We start from the raw sequence: 26,391 nt of genomic DNA, 5'->3' as shown, positions 1-26,391 counted from the left end.
ATGAGATGGGCGACTCTGCCGCAAGCAAGAAATTGTAAAGTTGGTTGTTGGCCCAAACACTGCTGAATCTTGGTCGCTAGCAATGGGAGTGACATCTCACTGCTTCAGCTAAATGATCATGCCCCTGGCCTTAGTGATCTTGCTATATATTCTGACATTTGAAGGGATTTGTTGGGTAGGTGATGGACGCAGGTGACAATAAGTACCACTATCAGGGTAAACCCGTTACTTTGTCCTCAGTAAGCAAAAGTCCAGGTTTGCTATGTACTGACCAGCTTTATTTGTAAAACAACTGCATTTCCTAACACATTGTCATTATGTAGACATCGGTTATGCTGCTCCAAGTGTGTATGTGATGGCAATGACTCAGTTACCCAGTCTGTATACCTTGTATTGCCCCACAGCACTGGTTCCTGGTCCTTTTTGGCACTACAGCCCTGTCATTTTGACTGGTGCACCCCCAATCAACAACATGTAGTTGTTAGGGGAGACACAGGCTGAAAAGGCACTGCCTGGGCTTTCAAAGCAGCATGTATGACCCCCCAAAGAATAACTACTTTTGTTAAAAATGACAGTACAGTGATTGGTAGGCAATACAAAAGCATAGCGGTTTCCAGCAGAAATCCTCCGTGCCTAAGCAGGGCCCACTCAGTGTTTACATCCCTCAGCACTCTGAATAATGTCACAAGGGGAGGACAATGTATTCTAGAGGATGGAAGGGTCAGTCAGACTGGACATTATTCCCTGTGAACCAGCCTGACACAGATATCACCCGCTGTCAGCCTTTTAGAGAACACATCTATCTGCCCCGGGAGACAGTCATATGTTCCAGAGGATGTAAACACTGTGCTCATTTCCATAAAGGCCAGGCAGTTGAGAGAAGAAAGTCTACTGCAAACAGATAACCATTCATATTTACAGCTTAACACTACGTCTGATGCTCATTGCTGCCCTGCAATTTTATTTGATTTTTTTAATGCAGTTATTTAAAGGAGGCCTGCGTTGAGAGAAATTACAGAAGCTGTCACTACTGATCTCCTACTGAAGATGTTAGTTGCCTGTCATGGCAATCTATTTCCTGTAATATTCCAGGTCACTGAACTGGAAAAACTATGCAGCGAGTGAAGTCACAACACCTGATATGCATACCTTTTTCAAGGAAAGCGATAAACACTCTATTAAAGCCGCTGAATTGCATAAAAGTAACTACTTTTGACATAAATGTTATACTTGGCCAGGATTTATGCAATTGATGCAACAGATCTTAGCATTCCATAGAATTTATCACTCCTGTACAGAGATGTATAGTAACTAAGTAGAACTACTTCACTACTGTACTTAAGTACCGAAAGGCGGTATCTGTACTTTCCTAGAGTAGAATTTTTTTCTCCTACTTCCACTTTTACTTCACTACATTTTTTCAATGATTTCAATACTTCTACTCCGATATTTTTTTTGTGCTGCATAGTTACTCGTTACTATTATAAAAATTACCACTGCCAGAACAGTAGATGGCAGGTTTCATGAAGCTCAAAACATGTGTATTATCAGCGCATACGAAAATAAATGCTACTGTATGTATAAATAAAAGCTGCATTTGAAATCATAAAAAAACAATATGATGTTCAAACTTTTGACTTCTTTCTTTAATAACTACATAACACAGTACTTGTACTTTTACTTTCAGTACTTGAGTAGCAAAATTTTTTAGAAAACTACTTGCAATACTCAAGTACAAAAAATGTTGAATACTTTAGTAGTTCTACTCAAGTCACTTTTCGATCGAGCACTTCCACTTCTACTCAAGTCACTTTTTGATCGAGCACTTGTACTTTTACTCAAGTATGGGTTTCGAGTACTTTATACAACTCTGCTCCTGTACCACCTAACCATCACAAGTGATGCTGAATAAGCCCTACTGGCAGAATAAAAATTAGATTATGGATAGTGGGATCATTTTACACAAAAAAAGTTATCCCAATTTGTTAATTCTAAGATGATGTCTCCCTGAGTACAGGGTCACAAGTGCCATTATGGGTTTAGTTAAGTGAAGGGTACTGCTGGCAATATGAAGGAGGTCACATGACCCATTTTTGGGGAAATATTGCATGAGATAAAAAGAGAGTCGGTTCATTAAAGTAAATTATCGAATGTGAGAAATATGGCAAAAAAAAAAAAAAAAGAGATAAATCATTAATGTCAATTCACTAAAGAACATACACATTTGTTATTTATTATCACCTGCCAGTAGGCAGTCAGTATTTTAGCGAAGTACAAAATAACTCTAGGGAACCCTGCACTGGCCAGTAAATTAGAAGTATACAATTTATCAGTGTGGAAATGTTTTGCCCTGACTTTAGGAATAAAAAAAATTGTAGAAACTGTAACATTTCACCAGAGGAAAACCCTTCTGTAAAGGAAAGCACACGAGAATACTTGAATAGGAGTTTCATAGTATTTTTGTGTGCATTCATTGCTTCCTCTTCCTCTGCAAAAAAAATAAATAAAAAAATAATATGTGTATATATATATATATATATATATATGTGTATGTGTATGTATGTATGCATGTATGTATGTATGTATGTATGTATATAAAATGTAATCTAAATGAACAAACGCCAAAAATAACAAAGTTTAATTGCTAAATATGGCAAAACATAAATGAATGCATTCAGTAAATAATGCATGTTTAGTGAATTTGCTACTTTTGAGATAAATACCATATGAGTTTTTTTCATTCAAAAAAATAATGCAGTATTTATCTTAGTTTATTGACCCCTTAGGGCTCTTTCACACGGGCATTCAGTTTTTTTATGCCCGATCAGTTCCTTTTTTTTTTTTTGAAACGGACACGGATGACACTTGTGTCATCCGGTCCGTATGTCCATTTTTCATCCCATCCGTTTGCAGATGAAAAATGGACATAATGTATCTCTATGTAAATACGGATGTCAGCGGATGACACCACTGACATCCGTTTTTGCGTCCATTCCGTTTTTTGAACGGAAGAAAAAATAGGGTTCTCCTCAGTTCAAAAAAAAAAAACTGAACTGAACGGAAAGGACAAAAAACGGATGTCAGCGGATGGTCATCCGCTGACATCCGTATTTACATTGAGATACATTATGTCCGTTTTTCATCCGCAAACGGATGGGATGAAAAACGGACATACGGACCGCCCGTGTGAAAGAGCCCTTAGTCTGCTAAATCCAGCCCTGCTATCTGAATGTTTATAGAACACAAGGGGCTCATCAAGTATATAAAACTTTTTAAGGCTTTAAACATTGGGCCATTTTTAGTTTTACTTTTTTATTCAGCCTGTAAAAGCATCTCTGTTAACCTCTGTATCCATGCACACATAGGCATTTACAGGTGTATTAGAAGGGGAGCATTTACAGACTGGGAAAAAAACAAAAACCAACACCAGAGCATTCAAGAGAAGCTTTTGGGCATAAAAAAACAGCATAAATGCTAGATGCGTTAAGGCGTATTTGTGCGTTAATGCCTTGTAATGGGTGGAATATTATTCTGGGCAATAGAACGCATGAACACCAAAGATGCAAATGGAATAAACAAGCCTAAAACGCAAAAAACGCAGCTTTAGTTGCATATTTTAGGCTGTCCGGTGAAGAAAAAAAAAAAAAAAAAAAAAAAACACCCCATGGGCACGAGTCCGAAAAAACAAATTGATCCAAAACAATTAATTCAGCTATTTTATTTCATAAATATCACTTTTATTTTCCAGCCTAGCTCAGTCTAGAGTCTCTAGATAAATATGTAGAGTGTGCTAATCCCTAGTCCTAGATCAGGTCACTCTCCTAAATTGAATGTAAAGTCAGAAGGTTTTTTCATCTTAATGCATTCTATGCATTAAAATAAAAAACATTTAGTGTGCAGCAGCCCCCCCAGCACCCCATCTCTATCCAGCGATGTGCATGACTGCCTCTGCCATCTGGGACTCTCCCTCCTGATTGGCTGAGACACATACTGTCTCAGGCTTTGATGCAGTCGATCAAAGTCAGTTAGTCAATCAGGAGAGAGAGAGGGGGCAGGGCCGGGGCGCAGCTCAGTTTCTGAATGGATACAGGAAGATGCGGCTCGGCTCATGTGCCCCCATAGCAAGCTGCTAGCTGTGTGGGTACTCGAAAGGAGTGAGGGGCCAGGAGCATCAAAGAGGGACCCGAGAAGAGAAGGATTGGGGCTGCTCTGTGCAAAACCACTGCACAGAGCAGGTAAGTATAACATGTTTGTTATTTTCAACAAACAGAAAATCTGAGAGCCGGTTCACACTACTTCACCCTACTTCGACTTGTCGCTGCATGGGCGACTTCAAAGTCGCCCGAAGTCGGGGCGACTGAGTCGGATTAGCGTGAACCGGCTCTGAGATTTTACAATCACTTTAAGGGGTCTCTCACACAGAGTCCCTCTTTTCCATTCAGCAGGGGATCGGTAAGTGGATGCCCTGCTGAATCAGAGCTGAAGAACAGACGTTATTTTTTTTTTTCTATATCTATAAGGCCCCATGCACACAGGGCGTTTTTGCTTTTAGGAGCATCAGACTTTTTTTTGCAGCTTAAAAACACCCCTTCATGTTATTCTATGGCCTCATGCACACACAGGCTTTTAGGAGCTCCAAGTGGCATAGGCGTTTTTAAGCTGCAAAAAAAAAACTGAGGGCCTGTGCATTCTGATGACCAGCGTCAGAGCTGTAAAAACATCGGACGCTGCTAAAGGCTGCTTAACGTTGCTTATACAGCGTTAAGCCACGTTATCCTTTTTTCTTTTTTTTTTTTTATGTGAAAATCAATGGTTCCCTATGGGAGCCATTGATTTGAATGGAAGTTGCATCACAAGTCGGAATGATCCGACTTGTGGTGTGACTTGCGCTGAGGATCTTGAGGGGGGAACTCCACGCGAAAAAAAAAAAAAAAAACCTGATGTGGGGTTCCCCCCCAGGTTCCAAACAAGGCCCTTCGGGTCTGGTATGGATTTTAAGGGGAGCTCCACGCCGAATAAACGGCATGGGCCCCCCCCCCCCAAAATCCATACAAGACCCTTATCCGAGCATGCAGCCCGGCAGGTCAGGAAAGGGGAGGGGACGAGCGAGCGGCCCCACCCCCTCCTGGACCATACCAGGCCACAGGCCCTCAACATGGAGAGGTGGGTGCTTTGGGGCAGGGGGGGGGCTCTGCACCCCCCCCCCAAAGCACCTTGTCCCCATATTGATGAGGACAAGGGCCTCTTCCCAACAACTCTGCTCGGATAAGGGTAGAAAACTACATAATCTTTCAGTTTTTTTTTCCCCTGTCCTGGGCAGACTTGGAAATAGCCTGGTGTGAACGGACACAAGTCTGTTTACACCAGCCTGACCTTGAAGTTGAATGGAGCATTCGATAAGATCCACCTGAAAAAAGTGACCAGATTGGAAAGGTGGCTTGAAAGAGCCCTAAGGATCAAGGTGCTAAAAGTTTTTGGGGGCTCATCCTATGCCCTCCATATGACATGAGATCAGGAAGGAGAAAAGGCTGGCTGCGCTCAAGTACATGAGGAAGGCAGCACATGAACCACACCGGGATGCAATGGATAAGGAAGTCAGGTGAACATCCAGTATAGAAAGGGTTAACAGATTATTGGTATTGATAACCGAAAAACAAAGTACATAAATTTTATGCTTACATCCCCCTGGGCTGGGGACAAGGGCTCCTGGCAGCAAGCAAAACGAGTGCGAGGAGGTCAGTCTCCCAGGACTGCTGAGCAGTGTGTGCACTAAGCCGGAAACCAGCCGGCGCGAGGATCTGACCTCCTCGCACTCGTGTTGCTTGCTGCCATGTGCCCTTGTCCACTCCAGCCCAGGCGGATGCAAGCATAAAATGTATGTACTTTGTTTTTCGGTTATCAATACCAATAAACTGTTAACCCTTTCTATACTGGATGTTCACTTCCTTATCCATTGCATCCCGGTGTGGTTCACGCGCTGCCTTCCTCATGTACTTTTGTCCATATCAGCACCCTTCCTATGCTTGTTGACTTCTGGACTGGATTTTTTCCTATGGCTGCCCTGGGTGCGAATCTCTTTACTGAGCCATTAGTTGGCTAACAGCAAAACAACCGCTGGGGAGCCTCACAGGCTTACTTCTATCCCTCCACCCTACAGGCATCCCAGGAGCGCCTGGTTTCTGATTATTGCACTCAAGGAAAGTTAAAATTGTGGCAACTTTAAAAAATAAGTTCACCTTTCTGAACATGGTACACCCATATTCTGGGTGCAACATGTTCAGCATCAGACCCCTCTCTCCCTGATCTCACCCCTCTTTGTGGCAGCGAGCCAGGGATCTTCTTCCCATACTCTCTGCCAAAATTCAAAGAGCGCAGCCATGAGGAGCTTCATCTACTTGGCCACGTCATTGATTCACAGATCTCTGTGAATGGATGAACTACAGCTACCGACATCCTTTGCGGCTGTCAGTTTTTAATGAAGCTCCTTTTTGATAAGAGGAAATTCTCCTTTAATGCAATCTACAGTTGAGCTCAGCTTTGCGGTAGAATTGCATCCACTGAAGTACAGCCAAGGTTTTTCTCATTCTTATCTCATTCTTGCAAATTAAGTTCTTCCTAAACATCTGTTTTGAGATTTTGTTTTCTTTAACAATAATTTTGTTTCCCTCTTCTGGTTACCTCTGGACATTTGTTGTCATATTCAACAACAGACCTCCAATCAGGTGTGAAGCACCACAGGCTGCATGGTAAGTGACAGCAGCCCCCATGGGCTTTAGTGCTGGAACCAGCAGCTGTCAGTGACCGCTATTGGTTTAGCACTAGGCCAGGAATGGAACTGATCATCCCCTTGGCTTTTGGTTCTGCCAGCAAGTGCTCCATAGGACTATTATCAGAAGGCAATGAAACACAATAAAGAACAATGCTTCTTCACTGTGTTTACAATGAAAGTGAAATGACATCACAGCACTTCCTGACAGAATGGAAGTTTGGGCAGAGCTGTAGCTGTGCATTGTCTCCCTGCAGCAGTAGTACACTATTTCAAGTGATCTGTTGCTGCACGATTCTGGATAAAACAAGAATCACAATTTTTTGCTTAGAATAAAGATCTTTTACATTATACAAAAAATGGGATAACTTTACAGTTTAGTTTTTTTTTTAAATTCAGTGAAAAAAAAAAAAAAAAAAAACTGCAATTGAAAGACTTTTGTACAAAAACAGTGTGACACTAGGTCTCTGCTAAAATATATATTATATATATATAAAATATTTAGGGGTTCCAAGTCCTTTTCTAGCAAAAAAATTACTGATTTTAACTTGTAAGCAACAAGTGTTAAAAAAAGGCTCAGTCTTTAAGTGGTTAAACTGCCCTCACTTACAGATGGAAGTTCATTCCTTTGATCTAAAAGAACGAAAAGATACATTGTAAAGCATTGTGTTTATAATTATCTGGCAGCCTTAGGCCCCTTTCACACAAGGGAGTCTGTCGTCGGACTCCGTTTATCTAAGTTTATGGAGCAGGCGGGTGGCAGCTCTGTCTCCACTCTGAGTGCGGAGACAGAGCTGTCAGGTCCCCGCTCTTATCTATGGGGGAATCGGATGAGAACGGACCGTCTGTCCATTCTCATCCGATGGACGGATGGAAAATAGGGTTTCCATCCATCCAGATTTGACGGACTGGATCGGATGTCATCGGACATGTCTCCGCTGACATCCGATGCCCCATAGAGATACATGGGCATCCATTCAGATCCGCCAAAAAACTGACAGGCGGATCTGAACGGTCCGCTAGTGTGAAAGGGGCCTTAAATGTTGATAAACATTTGCCAGGCTCTTTTTTTTTTTGTAACTGTAAGAAATCAAGGACATGCCGTTTTAAGATCGTTAGGGGGGTGAATCGAGATTTTTTTAGCAATTAATCGTGCAGCTCTAATGCAGAGCTAAACGAGGGGGCTGGATAAGGTTCCCACTTAGAAGATTCAGCAGCCACATTAAAAGAAGAAAAATGTAAAAAACAAACCCCCCCCCCCCCCCCCCCCAAAAAAAAAAGAAAAAAACCTTCCGTTTCATGCTAGAATGAAGCGAAATATGCCAGATATTCTGGATGGCCTTTTTTTTTTACTGTATAAGCAAGCACAAATGTCATACAGAGTTTTCATTTTAGCACATCTTAAGGGCTCATTTAGGTTTGCATTAGCAATCTGAAGAGCGATCTGTTGAGAATCACTTTTCAGAGGGCATTTGACAGGCAGCAAGAAGGCATTCTGTCACCTCCTCAGAAGGCATTCTGTCACCTCCTCACCTGTTCTAACCCCAAAAAACATGCATGTTCAGCAAGCAGCACCTCTAGGGACGTGCCCAATAAAAAGTACAGTCATAGGTTTACCCCTATATGGCAGTTTATGGGGGAATGGAAGTAACATGCGCTGCTGTGTGTGTGTGTGCTGCGTGACAAATGTCTACTACGGTTGGCTTAAAGCGTAACTCCAGTTTTGTTGAGAAAAAAAAAAAAAACCTTCCCCTCTGGGTGATCTATTTACATTACAAGGATTAGAACAACCTTTGTTGCAGGTTCCTCTGTGCTAAATGGGTCTAACGGGAGTGGTTTCATAAATATCAACTAGCTGCTGCACCTGCAGAGCACTAATGAGGAAATCTGCTGGGCCTGCATCCCTTTAGATGTGTTCCTATTGGAAGTATCTCACCAAAAATTACATTTTTGTTGCAGGGGATGCCAGAAATTTGACTTGCATCTTAGTGCAGACTTCTGGGAAAAATTTGGTGAGCCAATCACACAAGCAGGAAATGATGTTTCTGGGAGACATTCTGTGTACAGAACACCTCAAGGTAGTCATATTGCATTTTCCGAAAATTACAGCGGCTGCAGGTTGAAAAGGAAAGGTAATTTTTTAAGAACATTTAACTACAATATGACTTGTGTTGCAATTGTATACTCTAGATCACCGGTGTCAAACACAAGGCCCGCGGGCCGAATGCGGCCCCTCAGGCCATTACATGTGGCCCTTGCACCTCTCCTACAGCTGTGGCACCCCCCTTATCTCTGTAGTCGACAGTCACAGCAGAGAGGACAGAACTCCTTTGCCAGATCCTGCACTCCTCTGTTCAGCTGCAGGAAGGCTCATCTTTGCCCTCCCCCTTCTTCTCAGCAGGCCATAGCAGAGAGGAGGGCAAAACTCCTCCTGCAGATTCTGCACATCTCTGTGCAGCCGCAAAACCACCTTGCCTTTGCCTCCCCTGGTCTCCGCATTCAGCAGACTCTGGAAGCTGACTCCAGCCCTCCTCTGGTTCTCCACCAGACCCTACACTTTTTCCCAGATCCACCCGCATCTTCTTTCTTGCAGCAGCACAAAGTAAGGGGGTGCATTGTGATGTAAGGAAGGGTGGGCGACTCTTGACTTCTGATGGTGGGGGGGTTCTTGACATCTCATGTAGGGTGTATGGGGGCGTGGGTTGCTCTGGACATCTAATCCTACAGATATAACTGGCCCTTTGAGAGCAACCATAATGCTGATGCGGCCCGCGATGAAATTGAGTTTGACACCCCTGCTCTAGATCATTGGGTGTCCAACCTTTTGGCTTCTCTGGGCAACATTGAGTGTAGAGAAATTTTCTCGGGCCGCATATAAAATATATACTATAGTTAAAGGTATAGAAGTAATAAAACGCGGCCGCGCCCTTCCCACACCGTCGCCCCCCCCCCCCCCCTCCCCGCACTAATTTAACACAACTAGAGGATGATCAAATGAAATGGAAACAGTATACAGAGGTTTACTTCTTCTGAGAGATAATAAAGAAACACTCAAACCACCATGACCACTTCAGTGATTTGAAGTGGTCATGGTGGTAGGAGACAGAAACACTGCGCATGCTCCCCTCCCCTCTGAGGCAGCCTCTGCCTACCGTTAGTTGGAAGCGGCTGTAGTCGTACCCCCGACCCGACTTCCTTCCTCCCCAGCAAAATAAAAAATGGTCAGGGGGCAGTGGGCCGCATTGCCTGCGGTTCCGGGCCGCATTGCCTGTGGTTCCGGGCCGCAGGTTGGACATGCCTGCTCTTGATTATTTTTTCTTTATTTGCCATTTTTTTCACTAGGAAAGCGGAGTTGCCCTTTAAAGGATAACTGTACCTTTCTCACATTATTCCTTAAAAAGTTTCTCCTCCCCCATGGTTATACTTACCTGACATCAGTCCACTGAGATCTTTACTATGCCCCTGCTGGGAGACGCAGAGCTGTTGCTTCAGTATCTTGTTTAAAGTTAGGGATGCCGCAATCTCTATTTATTTCTACAGAAAGGCCCTGTTCCTCCCAGCAGGTCATTCAGCAAAGATTTGGGTAAAAAATGTAATTGGCCAGAGAGATCTTGTAAAGGATATCTGCACTTTAAGTGATACTAAAGTCTCTTTTTTTTTTTTTTTTTTTGCTTAAAAATAACAAACTTGTTATACTTACCTGCTCTGTGCAATGGTTTTGCATAGAGCAGCCCAGATCCTCCTATTCTTGGGTCCCTCTTTGCTGCTTCTGGCCCCTACCTCCTGTTGAGTTCCCTTCACAGCAAACAGCTAGCTATGGGGGCACCCGAGCCGAGCTGCAGCTCCATGTGTCCATTCAGACAAGCAGCCCAAGCTAGGCCCCGCCCCCTCAATCCTCATTGGCTCACTGGCTTTGATTGACAGCAGCGGGAGCCAATGGCACTCCACTGCTGTCTCAGTTAATAAGGAGGAGAGTACCAGGCAGCCGAGTCTCTCCTATAATATCGCTGGATAGTAATGGTCTCAGATAAGTACTAGGGGGGTTAATGCATGCAGGTTTTTATCTCATGCATAGAAAGCAATAAGTAAAAAAACAAAACCTTCTGCCTTTACAATCACTTTAAAGTTGTTATCCCTTAAATTGTCTGTAGTGTTGAAAAGTAGCTGTGAAGCAGATAGAATGCATCCTTTCAGTAAGTTTTACCCTAAAGCATATATCGAAGGCCAAAACTTTTTTAGGGGAGGTCATGAGATTGGCATCCTTTTGTGCCATGTGTGCCTCATTAGGGAGATTTCCCTTCACTTCCTGTCATGTAAAAGCAACCAGAAACAAGAGGATATTTTTTAAATGTGAGTTAATCCCCTCTTAGTTGTCACAGGAGCAAGTTTCCCTGCTAAAAACTCAATTTGTGATTTAAAGTGGTATTAAAGCAAAAAGCAAACAAACATTCATTAAATTGCAGCTGACCAATTCTTGGAGGTGATGATTGCATTTGTTTTCTTTTATTAGGCTTCCATTTTTCTAATATTATAAATATTAATCGGACGATCGAGCCAGTAAAGCCCCGTACACACGCACAGATTGTTGGCCGTAAATTGTCGTCCAACGTCCGATCTGCCAATTGTCGGCTTGTTAGTATGATGCTTCCGACAACCAACTGCAAATTTTCGGCCGAAAAAAATCTGGTGTGCATGCTATAAAATTTTTGTTGGCCAACAAAGAACGGCCGATTGTTCCTCAGTCAGTACAGATTTCGGCAGACAAAAATCAGATGAGCAAGACTGGGCATGCTCAGAGAAGAAAAAACACAGGGAAAGTCAACCATCACATGACATCACTTCTGAAGTTGGTTTTTGTTGTCCAACAAAAGTCCAGTGCAAGTCTAGAGCACATTTCAACCAACAAACAGCACTGGACAAAAGACGGCCGATCGGTTGGCCAACAATCAGTACATGTGTACGGGGCTTAAGTGTGTTTTTTTTTAAAGAACAAGCTCTCTTGAAGATGTATCACTTAGTCCCCGTTCACACTAGGGCGACCTGTGAGGCAACCTGGTCGCCTCACAGGTCGCCTCCCATAGGGAAGCTGCGGACCCGTTCTAATAGGAGCGACACAAGTCGCTCCGACTTAGAAAAAGGGTCTGGAGCTTCTTTGGGGCGACCAGGAGACGACCACCATAGACTTCAATGTTATGAAGTCCGTGGCGGCCGCTCCTAGGTCGCGGCGCGAAGTAGCGTCGCCCTTATGTGAACTGGGCCTTACAAATATGAGAGAACCTCTTTAACACTCACCAGGTACTTTTAATGAGCAGCTTTTGTATATGTAAAACATCTTTATCCCAAAAGGAAAAAACAGTTTGCTGGAACGGTTTTATAAACTGTGAGCTGGAGTTCAGTTTCAATTTGTTTGGGTATCTAAATCTGCAAGTCCATTTAGTACCCCCCTCCCCCCAGGCTGATAATTCTGCTGTCCAAAAGGTGCCCCCCTATCCAGAGAGGGGGCACTCTAATGCTCGGTTCACACATATGCGATGCGGGAACCCTGCAAATCCACTACGGGTTCCCGCATCGCATTCAAATCGCAGGCAATTCACACTGCCATATGCGAATCGCGGAGGGTGTCAATACAAAGTCAACGACACCCCCACATCAGTTTGCATATCGCAGTGCAAACTGCCAGTTCGGACATGAATCAGATCGCACTGGTGTGAACCACCATGCGATCCGATTCTGCTGCGGACCCAAAAAAGGGTCCTGTGTGTGTTCAGTCCGATTCAGATGCAAATTCAGCCATACAATCTGTATGGCTGAATTTGCATTACACAGACATCGCATGTGATTTTTAGAGCAGTGCGCTCCAAATCACATGCAATGTCTTTCATTGCTGTAGTGTAAACCGGGGCTAATACAGGGGGTGTGTTACTGGCCAGATCACCAGGTGAAATCAGATGGAAAAAAAAAAAAAACAAATGCAGCCACCCCATCTAATGATTGATAAGCTGCAATATACAGGTGCATTTAAAAAAAATGTGAATGTTATTTAAAAAGTTTATTTCAGTAATTCAATTCAAAAAGTGAAACTCATTATATAGATTCATTACACACAGAGTGATATATTTCAAGCTTATCTTTTTTTTTTTTTTCCTTTTAATTTTGATTATGGCTTACAGCTGATGAAAACACAAAATTCAGTATCTCTGAATAGTACACAAGACCAAAAAAAAAAAAAAAAAAATGTATTTTTAAGACCCGGTTCACACTGATGCGAGTGCCGGGTTCGCATGTAATGTCGGAGCGCACTGCTCCGACATTACATGCGATCAGCTGTGCGGTGCGAGTTTAGCCATACAGTTTGTATGGCTAAATTCGCATCGCACCCGGTGCAAACACGCACAGGAGGCATTTTTGCAGCCGCATCAGGATCGGATCGCACAGCGGTTCACACTTGTGCGATCCCATCCTGTGCGAACTGCACGATCGCACTGCGATATGCGATCAAACTGGGGGTGTCTTTAAGATTACATTGACACCCCCAGCGGATCGCATATGGCAGTGTGAACTGCCGGGGGTGCGTGTGCGATGCGGGAAAAGGCTGCGAATTCGCAGCCTTCCCGCATCGCAATAGTGTGACCCGAGCCTAAAACAGAAACACAGATAAGAATAGAGGGTTGCGCTGCATGGCTGATGTAGTATAGTGAATAATTATCAATGATATAAAAATCAAAAAAGTGATCAATATACATCAAGTGAAGAAATTACAAACTACTAATTGATAATATAAAGTGTCCTTCGCCAAGTGGTAAAAACTGAGTGGAAGGTACATTGATTATTTCATCATTTGAGATTGTTTAGTCATAAGCCCCGTACACACGTACCGAATGTCGGCCGTAAATATTCGGCCAACCATATGATGCTTCCGACAACCGACTGTGACTTTTCGGCCGAACAGAATCTGGTGTGCAGGCTTTAAAATTTTTGTTGGCCAACACCAGAACGGCCGATTGTTCGCCAGTCAGTACAGAATTTGGCCGACAAACAGCAGATGAGCAAGACTGGGCATGCTCAGAAAAGAAAAAACACACGGAAAGTTAACCATCACATGACATCACTTCTGCAGTCGGCTGTTGTTGGCCGACAAAATTCATGTGCAGTCTTTAGCACTTTTCAACCGACAGGACAGCACCGGACAAAAGACGGCCGATCGTTCGGCCGACAATCGCTACGTGTGTACGGGGCTTTAGTCTTTAGTGTCTGCACATCTCTTCCGGTATCGCAAGGTATGGTAGGGCCTCGCGATAGTGGAAGAGATGTGCAGACGAGCTCGGCGCTCGTGGATGTAACATATTTGATTGCTTGAAAAAGTGAGTACTTTTTATCTTTTAATAAACCGTTTAAAAGTTATTACACTATGGAGTCTCTTTATCCTTCCACCCATATAGAACATGGAGTGAATCGGACACCAAAGGGAAACGCATTTAGAAGGAACAACATTAACCCTGAATGCATTGAAAACAACAGAGAAAGTTCCCTAACGCTGTCACCTTACAGCAGTAAGGTGAGCGGCCTGTACACCTATAAGTGTCATTTACACTGAAGACCTGCACATTTTATGTTGGATTCACTATGTGTTGACAATAAAGACTGATTATTTCATTATTTGAGATTGTTTATGCAATGTACCTTCCACTCACAGTTTTTACCACTTGGTGAAGGACACTTTATATTATCAATTAGTAGTTTGCAATTTCTTCACTTGATGTATATTTATCACTTTTTTTGATTTTTATATCATTGATTATTATTCACTATACTACATCAGCTCTGCAGCGCAACCCTCTATTCTTATCTGTGTTTCACCTAATAGCTTGGGTTTTGCTATCTCTGCGTTTGCCAGCTGCTTGGGTTATCACTGAATTTTCCTTTGAAGATAGCGCGAGAGTTCCATATTATCTATTTATTTTATTAGAGAAATGTTGGCTTACTGAAAAGTATGTCCATGTACAGTATAGTATGCACTCAAGATTTGGTCGGGGCTCCTTTTGCATGAATTACTGCATCAATGCAGCGTGGCATGGAGGTTATCAGCCTGTGGCACTGCTGAGGTGTTATGGAAGCCCAGCTTGCTTTGATAGCGGCCTTTAGCTCGTCTGCATTGTTGGGTCTGGTGTCTCCTCTTGACAATACCCCACAGATTCTCTATGGGGTTTAGGTCAGGCGAGTTGGCTGGCCAATCAAGCACAGTAATACCATGATCATTAAACCAGGTATTGGTACTTTTGGCAGGTGCCAAGTCCTGCTAGAAAAATGAAATTAGCATCTCCATGAAGCCTATCAGCAGAGGGAAGCATGAAGTGCTATAGAAATTCCTGCTAGAGGGTTGCGCTGACTTTGGACTTGATAAAACACATTGGACCAACACCAGCAGATTACATGGCTCCCCAAATCATCACTGACCATGGAAACTTCACACTGGACTTCATGCAATTTGGATTTTGTGACTCTCCACTCTTCTTCCAGACTCTGGGACCTTGATATCTAAATGAAATGCAAAATTGACTTTTATCCGAAAAGATGTCTTTGGACCACTAAGCGAACAGTCCAGTCCTTTTTCTCCTTAGCCCAAGTAAGACGCTTCTGACGCTGTCTCGGGTTCAGGAGTGGCTTGACACAAGGAATGTGAATGTTGTAGCCCGTGTCCTGTATTCGCCTGTGATGGCTCTTGAATCGCTGGCACAGCTGTAGTCTACTCCTTGTGCATGTCCCCAAATTATTTAATGGCTTTTGCTTCACAGTCCTCTCAAGACTGCAGTAATACCTATTTGTGCACCTTTTTCTACCAAACTTTTTACTTCCACTCAACTTTCCATTATTATGCTTGGATACAACAGCCACAACATACAACATGCTTGGCTCTGAACAGCCAGCTTCTTTAGAAATTACCTTTTGTGACTTACCCTCCTTCTGGAGGGTGTCAATCAGGGTCATCTTTAACACAGGGCAAGGTGGCCAGCTGCCTCAGACCCAGTCATTGTTGTGGGCCCTAAAGCAGCTGCCCCTTGAGCCCACGCTGCCTGCAAATAGTTGATAAATGAATTCAGGTGGGCCCTATCAATATTAAAGATGACCCTTGTGTCAATGACTGTCTTCTGGACAACTGTCAAGTCAGCAGTTTCCCCCATGATTGTGTAACCTATTGAACCAGACAGAGACCATTTAAAAGGATCAGGAAACCTTTACAGGTTTTTGAGTAAATCAGCTGATTACAGTGTGACACCATGAGTCTACGAAATTTAACTTTTTTTTTTTCACAATTTTCTGAGACACTGAATTTTGGGTTTTAACTAGCTGTAAGCCATAATCATCAACATTAAAAGAAATGCTTGAAATATATCACTGTGTGCGTAATGAATCTATACCAGTTTTGAATTTGCATTACTGAAAAAATAGTATAACTAAAAAGGCAAAAATGTTTTTTCTTTTAGTTTGGATTAGGGAGATTCACCATCTCTATTTGTCCTGTTTACCATTATTATTGAAAGTATATAAAAAAAAAAAAAAAAAAGCCAGATTTTGGTTGCCTCCAGAAAAGTAATAGAGGGGGAATCTTCAAATTGGGACAATAGTTCTGGTGACCTGTGGGTCCCCAAGGAATCCCCTTAATTTCCTCTTACTTCCTGTTTGGCTATGGGATAGAAAGTGAAGGGAAATCACCAAAACGGGACACAAATGGTGACAAAAAAAAAAAAAAATCTGACAGGGGTTATAACCCTCCCTTGCTCCATCCAAAATGAAAAACAACGTTTTGCCTATAGTTTTACGTTAACTTTTTGACGATATTCTGATTTTTTGACATTTTTAGTTTGGGGTTTAATACCGCTTTAATCTCTCTTTCCTTTTCCTGGACATTGGTGATCAGATCAGTTAGAGAGAGCGCAAATCATAACAGAAGCAAAGACGGCAATAAAACCCTGACAGCCTTACACTATACCAAAAGCTATGAAAAAAATGTTGCCTTTAGTTATTCTTCAAAGTATATGTCAAGGTAAAATGAAAAAACAAATGCAATATCTGCACATCTCCCTGCGTTTTATCCCTGTACCCACTTGATTATCCAGCTATATATACCCCTTCATTATCAGGCCATTTTCAGTATTCAGTGCTGTAAAATTTGACTGAAAATTACTTGGTTGGGTAACAATTTATACAAAACAATTTTATCTCAATTTTGAGACAGATAAAACCTTCTTTTAGTGGTATTAACCACTGGAGTTTTTATGTTTTACTATGCAAGGGAATAAAAGACAACAATTTTACCTTGGTCATTTTCTATAACAAAATTACGTTAGATTCAACCTGTATATGTGCCATTGCTGTGACACATCATATAAATATTCAGTTCGTGCATATCAAAAACACACGATTTTCTGACTATTGCATTTCACTGGGCCCTAAAATGCCTCCAATTTTTTTTAGTTTAGGATATAGCATATGCAGTGCAGCAGCCAAAGTGCAGGGGTCAGGATTATGTAATACACAGAACAATCTGCAGATTTCATTGGTCATAAGTTGTGTGCTTATTGTGAGGATTGATGGTGAGTGCCCCTTAAAATGTTGGTGATCAGTAGTGCATGCCCTATAACACTAATGGTCAGTGTGCTTATGATCAATATGCCCTATGTACCCCTTTGCTGCCAAATGTGCCCCCTTTTGTTGGTAGTCCGTGAGAGTAGTATTACTTTCATTACAAATAATGAGGAGCTAAAGTTCGGGTCAAACTTGTGAGAAGCTGTGACATATTAGTAAGCTGCTGCCCCAATCATGTGATCATAATAGGTCAATGCTGTAACTAGGACCCCGCCCCCTTGTTACATGCAGCTGTGGGGCAGGGAACTCCCTGGTCAGTAGCCTGCTGTCATGCGACAGCATCCCATGGATTCAGCCCCAACCTTAGCTCATCACTAATTAGAAGAACCAGCAGCAGAGAAGGAGGGGGCAGGCTCTCAAAAAGTAAAACCAAGCAATGTTAACATTTTGTCCATTCTGCCTGTTACCTGCATTGTCAACAGCAGCTCAATCACAGGTATCTAATGGGCCTATGGCTGCCCATGACAGTTTTCTTAAGCACATTCATCTCTCCAATGGATCTTATTATATGGCAAGTATAGAAAACAGAGTTAGGTACCTGGTAACTCTTTTTCAAAGAAGTCTTCCAGGGCAGCATCTGAGAGGTAGTCTCCTCCCACCTGAAGCAGGAAACACAATAGTCCACCATTATAAAAATATCAGTCATACCTTCTGCCTCAGTAACATTAAAAGCACTGAAGGAACCCTCAATAAGCTCATGATTCCGGAAACCCTAATTTTGTCTTGTTCTTTAGGGTGGGAAGAGTGCTGCCGTGGAAGACTTCTTAGAAAAAGAGTTACGAGGTACCTAACTGTTTTCTCTAATCGTCTTCCAGGGCAGCATCTGAGAGGATGTACCAAGCAATACTTACTAGAGAGGGGATAAAGTCCGGAGCAACTTGCGACCAAATGTCTGGTCCTGACTGGACAGCTGGTTGATGCGGTAATGCCTTGCCAAGGTGCTGAAGCTCAACCAGGTCGCTGCCCTGCAGATCTGCTCTGGTGTTGCCCCGGCTCTTTCTGCGCTTGACGATGCCCAAGCTCTGGTAGAGAGGGCCGTGACTCCACTCGGCGTGGCAAGGTTTAATGCTTGGTAGTCTGTCTGAAGAGCAAGCTTTATCCATCTGGCTATCGTACTTTTGGAGGTCGGCTTCCCCTTGTTGACTCCTGCATGGAGAATGAATAGTGTGGTCCGAGGTAAGCTATCAGGATCTTTCTTACATCTAGCTTGTTGTAGGTGGCTCTTTTCTAGCTATCCATTGGATTTGGAAGGGAGGGAATAACCACATCCTGAGTTCTGTGGAAAGTTGAGGAGGCTTTTGGTATGAAGGCTGGGTCTGGGGTGGGGATAATTTTATCTGTTTTAATCTGAATTAAACAATATGGTTCTATCATGGATAGAGCCTGTATTTCACGGACTCTTCTTGCTGACACAAGAGCCACCAGGAGTACTGTTTTTAGTGTAAGGTATTTATCCGAACATTTCTCCAACGGTTCAAAGGGTGTGGAGAGGAATCCTTTAAGTACCGTGGAGAGGTCCCATGTCAGAGTTCTGCTGAACGTCATGGGTCTGGCTTTTTCAATGAGAGAAGGAAATCTTCTTAGGAGCGGGTCTTCTAGCCTGTCTAGGTGGGAAGATTTTGTAGAGGTCTCATGTGAAGCTGGGCCCAGGTGATGGCCAGGATTGAGGACATCATTAGTCCCAACACTGAAAAAGGAAGAAGGGGGGAATCGGCGCTTGTTTTGCTAAATGATGGCCCAAGAGATAGGTTCCTAAAGCTAAATAGAACACAAAAACCTGGTTGCACTGTGATATATGCTCCAATCAGGAAAATCTTGGTTACTTTAGCATCTAGTATGTAGCCCAAGTATAGGAGTCTCTGGCTTGGGGTTAATTGCGATTTTTCTTCGTCCACCCTAAGCCTTGAGATGTAAGAGTAAGAGATGCTCTTGTGTAGATTGGCATCCTGTCTGTCTGCTGATTCAGCAAAGAATAGTAGATCATCTAGATTTGGCACCACGCCTATGCCTTGCTGTCTGTTTTTTTTTTTTTTTTTTTTTAAGCCTTCTGCCATTACTTTTGAGAAAATCCTGGGTGTGGAAGAGATGCTGAAAAAGTAGAGCTGTATATTGGAAATGTAGAGTGGTAGCCGGACCCTGGACCCCAAATCTTAGGTACCTTTGTTGGCTCTTTATCGGTACATGTAGATATGCATCTTGCAGATCTACTGTGGCCATAAATACTCCTGCCAGGAAGATATTTCTGACCGAGTAGATGGATTCCATCCCGAATCTTTTGTACCTTATCTTTTTGTTGAGAGGTTTTAAGTTCAATATGAGCCTTAGCTTGCCTGATGGCTTTTTCCTCGCAAATATGTGCGAAAAGACTCCTGTCTTTTCTTCCTCCGGCGGTACATGACATATCACTTTTTGTTTTATTCGATTCTCCAAAGCATATAAAAAGGCTTCTGCTTGGTCTGTGGAATTCGGGAGTGTCGTCACCAGATACTTGGTTGGGGGGGGCGAGTGAAAGACTATCGAGGAGCCTTCTGCTACCGTACGAAGAACAAATTTGTTTTTCCCGATTTTCTTCCACTGATGAGCAAACGACAATCTGCCCCCTACCTGGAGATCGTCATTACTTTTTGTTTTTTGGAATGAAGGCTTGAGGATAAAACCTCCCTTGCCTTTTTTGTTTTGTTGCGTCCAGCGCTTCTTTGGTTCTGCTTTATTAAATCTCCTGGACTGACGAAATGGCGTTTTCCCCTGCTTCTTTTTGCTTTGAGGAAACTGCTTATTTTTGGCTACGGTTCTGTCTAGAACTGTTGCTAAGTTGGGTCCAAACAGTAAATCGCCTGTGAAAGGGAAGCCGCATAATCTATTTTTAGAAGCGATATCCCCTCCCCATGACTTCAGCCACAGGGCTCTCCTAGCCAAATTAATTAGGGCAGTGGTGCTGGCCGATATCCTCACTGATTTAGCCAACACTTCCACGAGGAATGCTGCGGCTCTGGTTAGTGTGGGTATGGTTTTCACCAGCTCTTCTCTAGGGGTATCGCCTTCTATTACCTCTTGCAACTGCGTCAGCCAGACTATTAAGGTCCTGGCTTTGCAGGTGGAAGCTATGGCTGAATTCAGATTCGCTGATGCAGCTTCCCAAGCTCTTCTCAGAAGTGCCTCTATCTTTAGGTCCATGGGATTACTGAGAGTTCCAAAGTCGTCGAAAGCTAAGTCAGACTTGTTTGCAAATCTGGCGAGGGAGGCATCTACTTTAGGGCATTTTGCCCAGGATTTAGTATCCTCTTTGTGAAAGGATATCTGCGTTTAATCACAGCTGGGGTGCAGAGCTTCTTTTCTAGTTCTCCCCATTCTTTCTTGACTAAGTTTTTCAGAGTCTCATGTACCAGAAATGTTCTTTTTTTTTTTTTCGGTTGTAAGCCTTTTAAACATCTTATCGTGTAATGAAAGCTCTGCGACTTTTTGCTCTTTGATACCCAGCGTATCTGCTATGGCTCTCAGTAAATTATCCGCGTCTTCCGAGGGAAAAAGCGCACCCTCTGAAGCTGGATCTTCGTCACCTGGGTCCGAGCATAGACCATCTTCGGATTCTAATTCTGGACGATCTGAATCAGTTCCCTGCTCCACTGGGTCGACCTTATCCCCGCTGCACACGAGGGGATGGGTGTCCTACTGGTAGATGGAGTGCTGGCCTGACTGGAGCTTGCTGGCGTTTCTAGTTTTTCTATGGCTGTACGAAGTGGCCCAATTGTGCTTTTAATGTCCTTTTTAAAAGGAGTCAAGCATGTCCTTAAGGAACCCCTGTGACTCTTTGACCACCATTTTGTTGATGCATTTCTGGCATAGGGTTTTTTTCCCCATTCTGGAGGAAACCTGTGACCCCAAGAGATGCATGCCTTGCTACTGGTTTTTGCCTTTTTCTATTTTAGAGTCTTTACCTGTAAACAAGCACAAAGGACCCAGTGAGGCAGGCAGTTGCCATACACAAACATGAATGATCGTTTGTAGTGAGGTACAGACAGAGGGAACTCCAGAGTTATCTTGGAGCTGTCCTGACAGGCAGGATCCACAGGGCAGGGAAGCATCCAACATGGTCAGCCTCAGAAAAGAAACCCCTGCATATAGGGGCCATTTGACTGCTTCCTGCTAGACTCCAGCCCCGCTCCCATGTGCCCCCATGCAGGTTGGTGGACATACCTGAACTGTCATCTGCTTTCCTGGTATCCTATGGTCTGCTTCTTCCTTGGGGAGGAGAGTCCATCTATCCTTCTGCTTGTGTTTATCTTTTTGTTTTAATTCTGTGAATTTTGCTTTTTAAAAATTGCGCTGCCACTTGAAAGTGACTTCAGCAGACTTTCCCCGCTCTATCATCCGACTTCAGCCTTCCCCAAGATGGCTGCAGACCGAAAGCACGTCACCGGAAGTGTCGCAAGGCTCCGGTCTCACCGCCATTTTGCTCCTCCAACAGCGTTGGACACTAAGGTATGCTGGGAGGATAGCTGTGGCTAGCAGGAACTAGCCCAGAAGATCTGCTGCAGGATTGCTGGCTCGTCCAGGTGCAGTTTTTGGAAGATGCCACAGACATCCTGACAGCTGGGGTGTTGGTTGCATACCCCTCAGTTTGCCCCAATGTGCTGCCCCTGACCTGCACTGCCCAAAGCTCGCTGAGCTGGATGTGAGGCTGGCAAGGTAGCCTCCTGCAAGTTAGCACAGAGACTGAAAAATAATAAATAGTTTCAGCTCCTTTGGATACAAAGGAAACACTATAAAAACCGAGGCAGAAGATATGACTGACATTTTTATAATGGTGGACTATTGTGTTTTCTGTTTCAGGAGGGAGGAGCCCATCTCTCAGATGCTGCCCTGGAAGACTATTATAGAAAAATAGGGTGACCTAAATGCACTCAGCTCCAAAGCCTTACTGTAGGCGGACAACACCACATTTTTGTGGAATGAGTGGTGTCAGCTCTGCCCAATAGCCTTTTTCTAATCTACTTAATTTCCACTCCAAAATTTCTACAACAAAGTCTGATCATTCTATAGTCCAAGATCAGAACTAGAAGGGCTTATGCAGGCCATACATGGAGCAAATTTCTTTCTTGCAACCATGGGACCTCAATTCCTCCCAGACAGTGTTGACAGGGGAATCCCTCCCGCCAAGACGAGAAGACAGTAATTATTGCTAGCGGCTATACCAGTCGCTAGCGATAATCGCATGTAAAATCCAGCAGGCTGGTTGTACCCAAGTTGATCGCTCAATCAACTTGGTACAATCAGCCTGTCAGTACATGGTTCGAATCTCCATCAGTTCAGCAGGTACTGTCTTTGGCCAACCTTAGGCTAGGTTCACAGCTTTAGCAGACGTGCAGTGGTGTCATTAACTGCAGTTCGGTGCAGGATGTTTTTGGAAGAGTCAGAGACTTCTTTCCTGCATTTCCCATGCATAGAACAGCCCACTAAAATTAATGATTTGCCATACATGCAACACAGGAAAAAATGCATGCCTGTGCTTGGTCACACCTGTCAGTGTGAACCAAATCTTAAAGGTTTACTACAAATATTGTCTAAATACAAGAGACGTGTATTTTTCCTGCAATCTTGGTGTGATTTGTGTATTTCTTCCAGATCTGTGCAGTAGGAAATGTTGCCTCTCGGCAGGACTTTCCCGCAATATAGACCAATCACTGCTGCTTTCTCCATGTGCAGGGTGACTGGTCTTGTCCCCACCCCCCTGCCCCCTGTAGTTTTCTCAAGTTAGCCTCTATTGGGTGGAGCCTTCTGGGCCCCCTCCCACAGCCCAGCTCTCCGTACATCCTATGTACATCACAGTGATTATAGCATTCCTACTGTTACAAAAAATATCTTGGTTTGTAAAGGCATCTGGTGCTCACAAAACTGGATGTATATCCTGTGTTGCTATTGAGAAATATACTGTATGTTTATGAAAGATTTTGAGCTTGTTGAGCTCTGATATAACACAGGAAGTAGGCAGAGGACACATGACGGCACTGAACTGACAAGATCAGCAGGTGTTGGCTGCAACACATATAAACAAAATGCTTCTATTAAAGAAGTTTAGGGTTGTTAAAAATAAACCTTAATACTCCCTGCCATACTGCAGAGTGATTACATGAGCATTGATGGCACAGTTCTCAGTCAGCTCTGAGCAGAGAGCAGTGACTGTCAGTCACCACTCTCTGCTCCTCCAGCACTCCCAGGAGTGCTGGGCTGAAGGGGGGGGGGGGGGCAGCTGGCTCTAGAAAGATCCCAACCATATTGTCAGGATTCACCCAGATGCCAGATTGACAGTTGGCTCCGCCTAGCTGTTAATCAGGCATCTAGGTGGATCCTGACAATATGGTTTGGATTCTTCTGGAGTGGCTCTGTGAAGTCAGCTGATAGTGGTCTTTAGTCTGCTGTTCGCTATTTCTGGGTCAGAGGAGAGCACAAGTACACTCCTGTGACCTACAGGAGAAGTATGGCCAAGAAAGCTTTGGCCATATTTCCCTTTTAAAGGATAACTAAACCCAAGAAAAAAAGAATACAAAATAGTGCAGCTTGCAAACCTTAGATTTGGTGGCTACACTGTTTTTGTTCTTTTAGGCTAAGAACATTTTCAGCAAAAACAGAAAATACCTGGTGATCTTATAAGAAATGCAGAGCCCTGTGAGCTACAATGAAGACTATCTTCACTCCTAGCTATCTTCTTTAAAGTGATTGTATAGGAAACACTTTTATTTAAACAAAATAACAAACAGGTCATACTTACCTGCTCTGTGCAGTGGTTTTGCACAGAGCAGCCCTTAGCCTCATCTTCTCAGGTCCCCAACCTGGCAATCTAGGTCCCTCCCTCTTGCCTAGTTCCCCCGTAGCAAGCTGTTTGCTGCTGGGGCACTTGTGTGTGCTCGCTCTCGAGCCGGCTCTCTGCGTCTATATAACACAGAGAGCGAGGTTCAGCCCCATGCCCGCCTCACTGGGTGTAATTAACAGCAGCGGGAGCCAATAGGTCCTGCTGCTCCATATCAGCCACTCAGGAGGAAGAGACTCTGGGAAGCCTCGGGTCTCGTGCACATCACTGGATTGGAATCAGGCTTAGGCAAGTATGGGGGGACTGCATACTGAAGGCTTTTCTACTTTATTTCTGGACCCTGCAAGGTAATGTCATAATGTGCTAGTATACATTGCATACTAGCACATTATGTTAAACTTACCTTAAAACAAAGCCCTTCCAGAGCGGAGATGTCTTGCTTCTGGGTTCGTGGACTCCGACTCTGTGACTGGCCAGAGCCATGCTGATATCACTCCCACACGTGCATGGGAGTCTCCACTTAGGACACAGGGCTCTGAAGGAATGGCACGGGGGTGGCCGTTTCTTCAGAGCGCATGCGCCAGTGATGTCACTTGCTGCATGTACAGTAAATATCTCCTAAACGGTGCATGTTTTGCAACACCTATAGGTAAGCCTATAATAAAAATAAAATCCGGAGGGGAAAGTTTACTTCCACTTTAATGCATGAAGGTAAAAAAACCCTTAGCCTTTACAATCACTTTAAACTACTGATTACCCTGCCCCCAATGTAATGGAGATGAAGAGATACAGACATGTTTGTAGTCCACATCAGCGGAGCAGCCAGGGGTAACAATCAGGGTCCCCTCCATACATACAGCAGAGGTGAGGTAGCCACCCAGGGACAGGAAGTGAGTAAAGCCCCGTACACACGCACCGATTGTTGGCCGTAAATTTTCAGCCAACGTCCGATCGACCGATTGTCGGCTTGTTAGTATGATGCTTTCGACAACAGACTGCGACTTTTCGGCCGAACAAAATCTGGTGTGCATGCTATAAAATTTTTGTTGGCTGTCAACAGAACGGCCGATTGTTCGTCAGTCAGTACAGATTTCAGCCAACAAAAATCAGATGAGCAAGACTGGGCATGCTCAGAGAAGAAAAACACACGGAAAGTAAACCAGCATGTGACATCACTTCTGAAGTCGGTTGTTGTTGGCCGAGAAAATTTGTGTGCAGTCTAGAGCACATTTCAACCAACACAACAACACTGGACAAAAGACGGCCGATCGGTTGGCCAACAATCGGTACGTGTGTACGAGGCTTTAGGCTACATTTACTGGGGAGAATGACAGCGGCAGGAATCTTCGGACACCTGTAGCGGTTTCTGCCACCTGTGAGTGGCTCGCCGTGGCCTCTGAGCTCTGTTCACTTCAATGACAGGTCGGCGGTGACCACAACTATCTGTGGCTGTCCGCCCGGCCAGTGATTACCAGTGGTGATTGGTGCTGGACGTGGTCAGTGTGCACCCAACAAAGGTAAATCCCTGGTGCCGACCTAGCATTGGTGGTTATAGGACTCGGCGGCCACAGCAGCCACCCACAGGTGTCATTCACGCCGGGCCAAATCACCTGTATGAATGGAACCTTATTGGTTGGGTTACCGGGTGAAAATAAAACAGAGGACTACAAATCTGTAACAGATTCAATGCTGGTTTGGAGCAAAGAGGAAATAGGAGGGGTTTATGGTGAGGGATCACACATAAGACATGGCTCTGTACAGATGGGGGTGACATCTTAGTGTGCCTAGGACACCTGTGATGACGTCAAATCCGAGATCTATGACATCACCCCTCCCCCTATGTACCTGCCATGCGATCCCCGGACACACACCATACAATCACATCGCTGTCATGCTCACCGTCATGTTGGTGCCCAGCCCTCCGGACACAGACAGATGATCCAGCCTGAGGTGTACACAGACAAGGCTTCGGATTCCGGACCCCCTCCCAGCCCCCTTCTCCCACTCCTCTAACCTTTTTCCCTCTGTGTGTTTCCTATAATTTTTTCTACAAACTTCCTGGGAGGGGACAGGAAAAACTAACAGGGCGAGGAAGGAGGAACCAGCCGGGGGGAGGAGGAGGGGGGCAGAAAAGTCAGTGAGGAAGTTTAGTGTGTGCGGGACCTCCCCCTCCCTC

General features: G+C 44.0%; 1 protein-coding gene across 1 annotated transcript in view; it reads right to left on the bottom strand.

Moving 5' to 3' along the window:
- TRIOBP (TRIO and F-actin binding protein) overlaps nucleotides 1-26,211 on the bottom strand; it is a 103,026-nt gene extending 76,815 nt beyond the window's left edge. The window contains exon 1 of the mRNA XM_082265420.1: nucleotides 26,115-26,211. Coding sequence (XP_082121546.1) covers nucleotides 26,115-26,120 — 6 coding nt within the window. The 5' untranslated portion in view covers nucleotides 26,121-26,211. The remainder of the gene's footprint in view (nucleotides 1-26,114) is intronic.
- Nucleotides 26,212-26,391: the final 180 nt, after the last annotated feature.

This window comes from Pelophylax lessonae (genome assembly GCF_965119305.1).
Source record: "Pelophylax lessonae genome assembly, chromosome: 8".
Classification (NCBI taxonomy): Eukaryota; Metazoa; Chordata; class Amphibia; order Anura; family Ranidae; genus Pelophylax; species Pelophylax lessonae.
The sequence above is the reverse complement of the archived record's forward strand: the minus strand, read 5'-3'. Positions and strand labels throughout refer to the sequence as shown.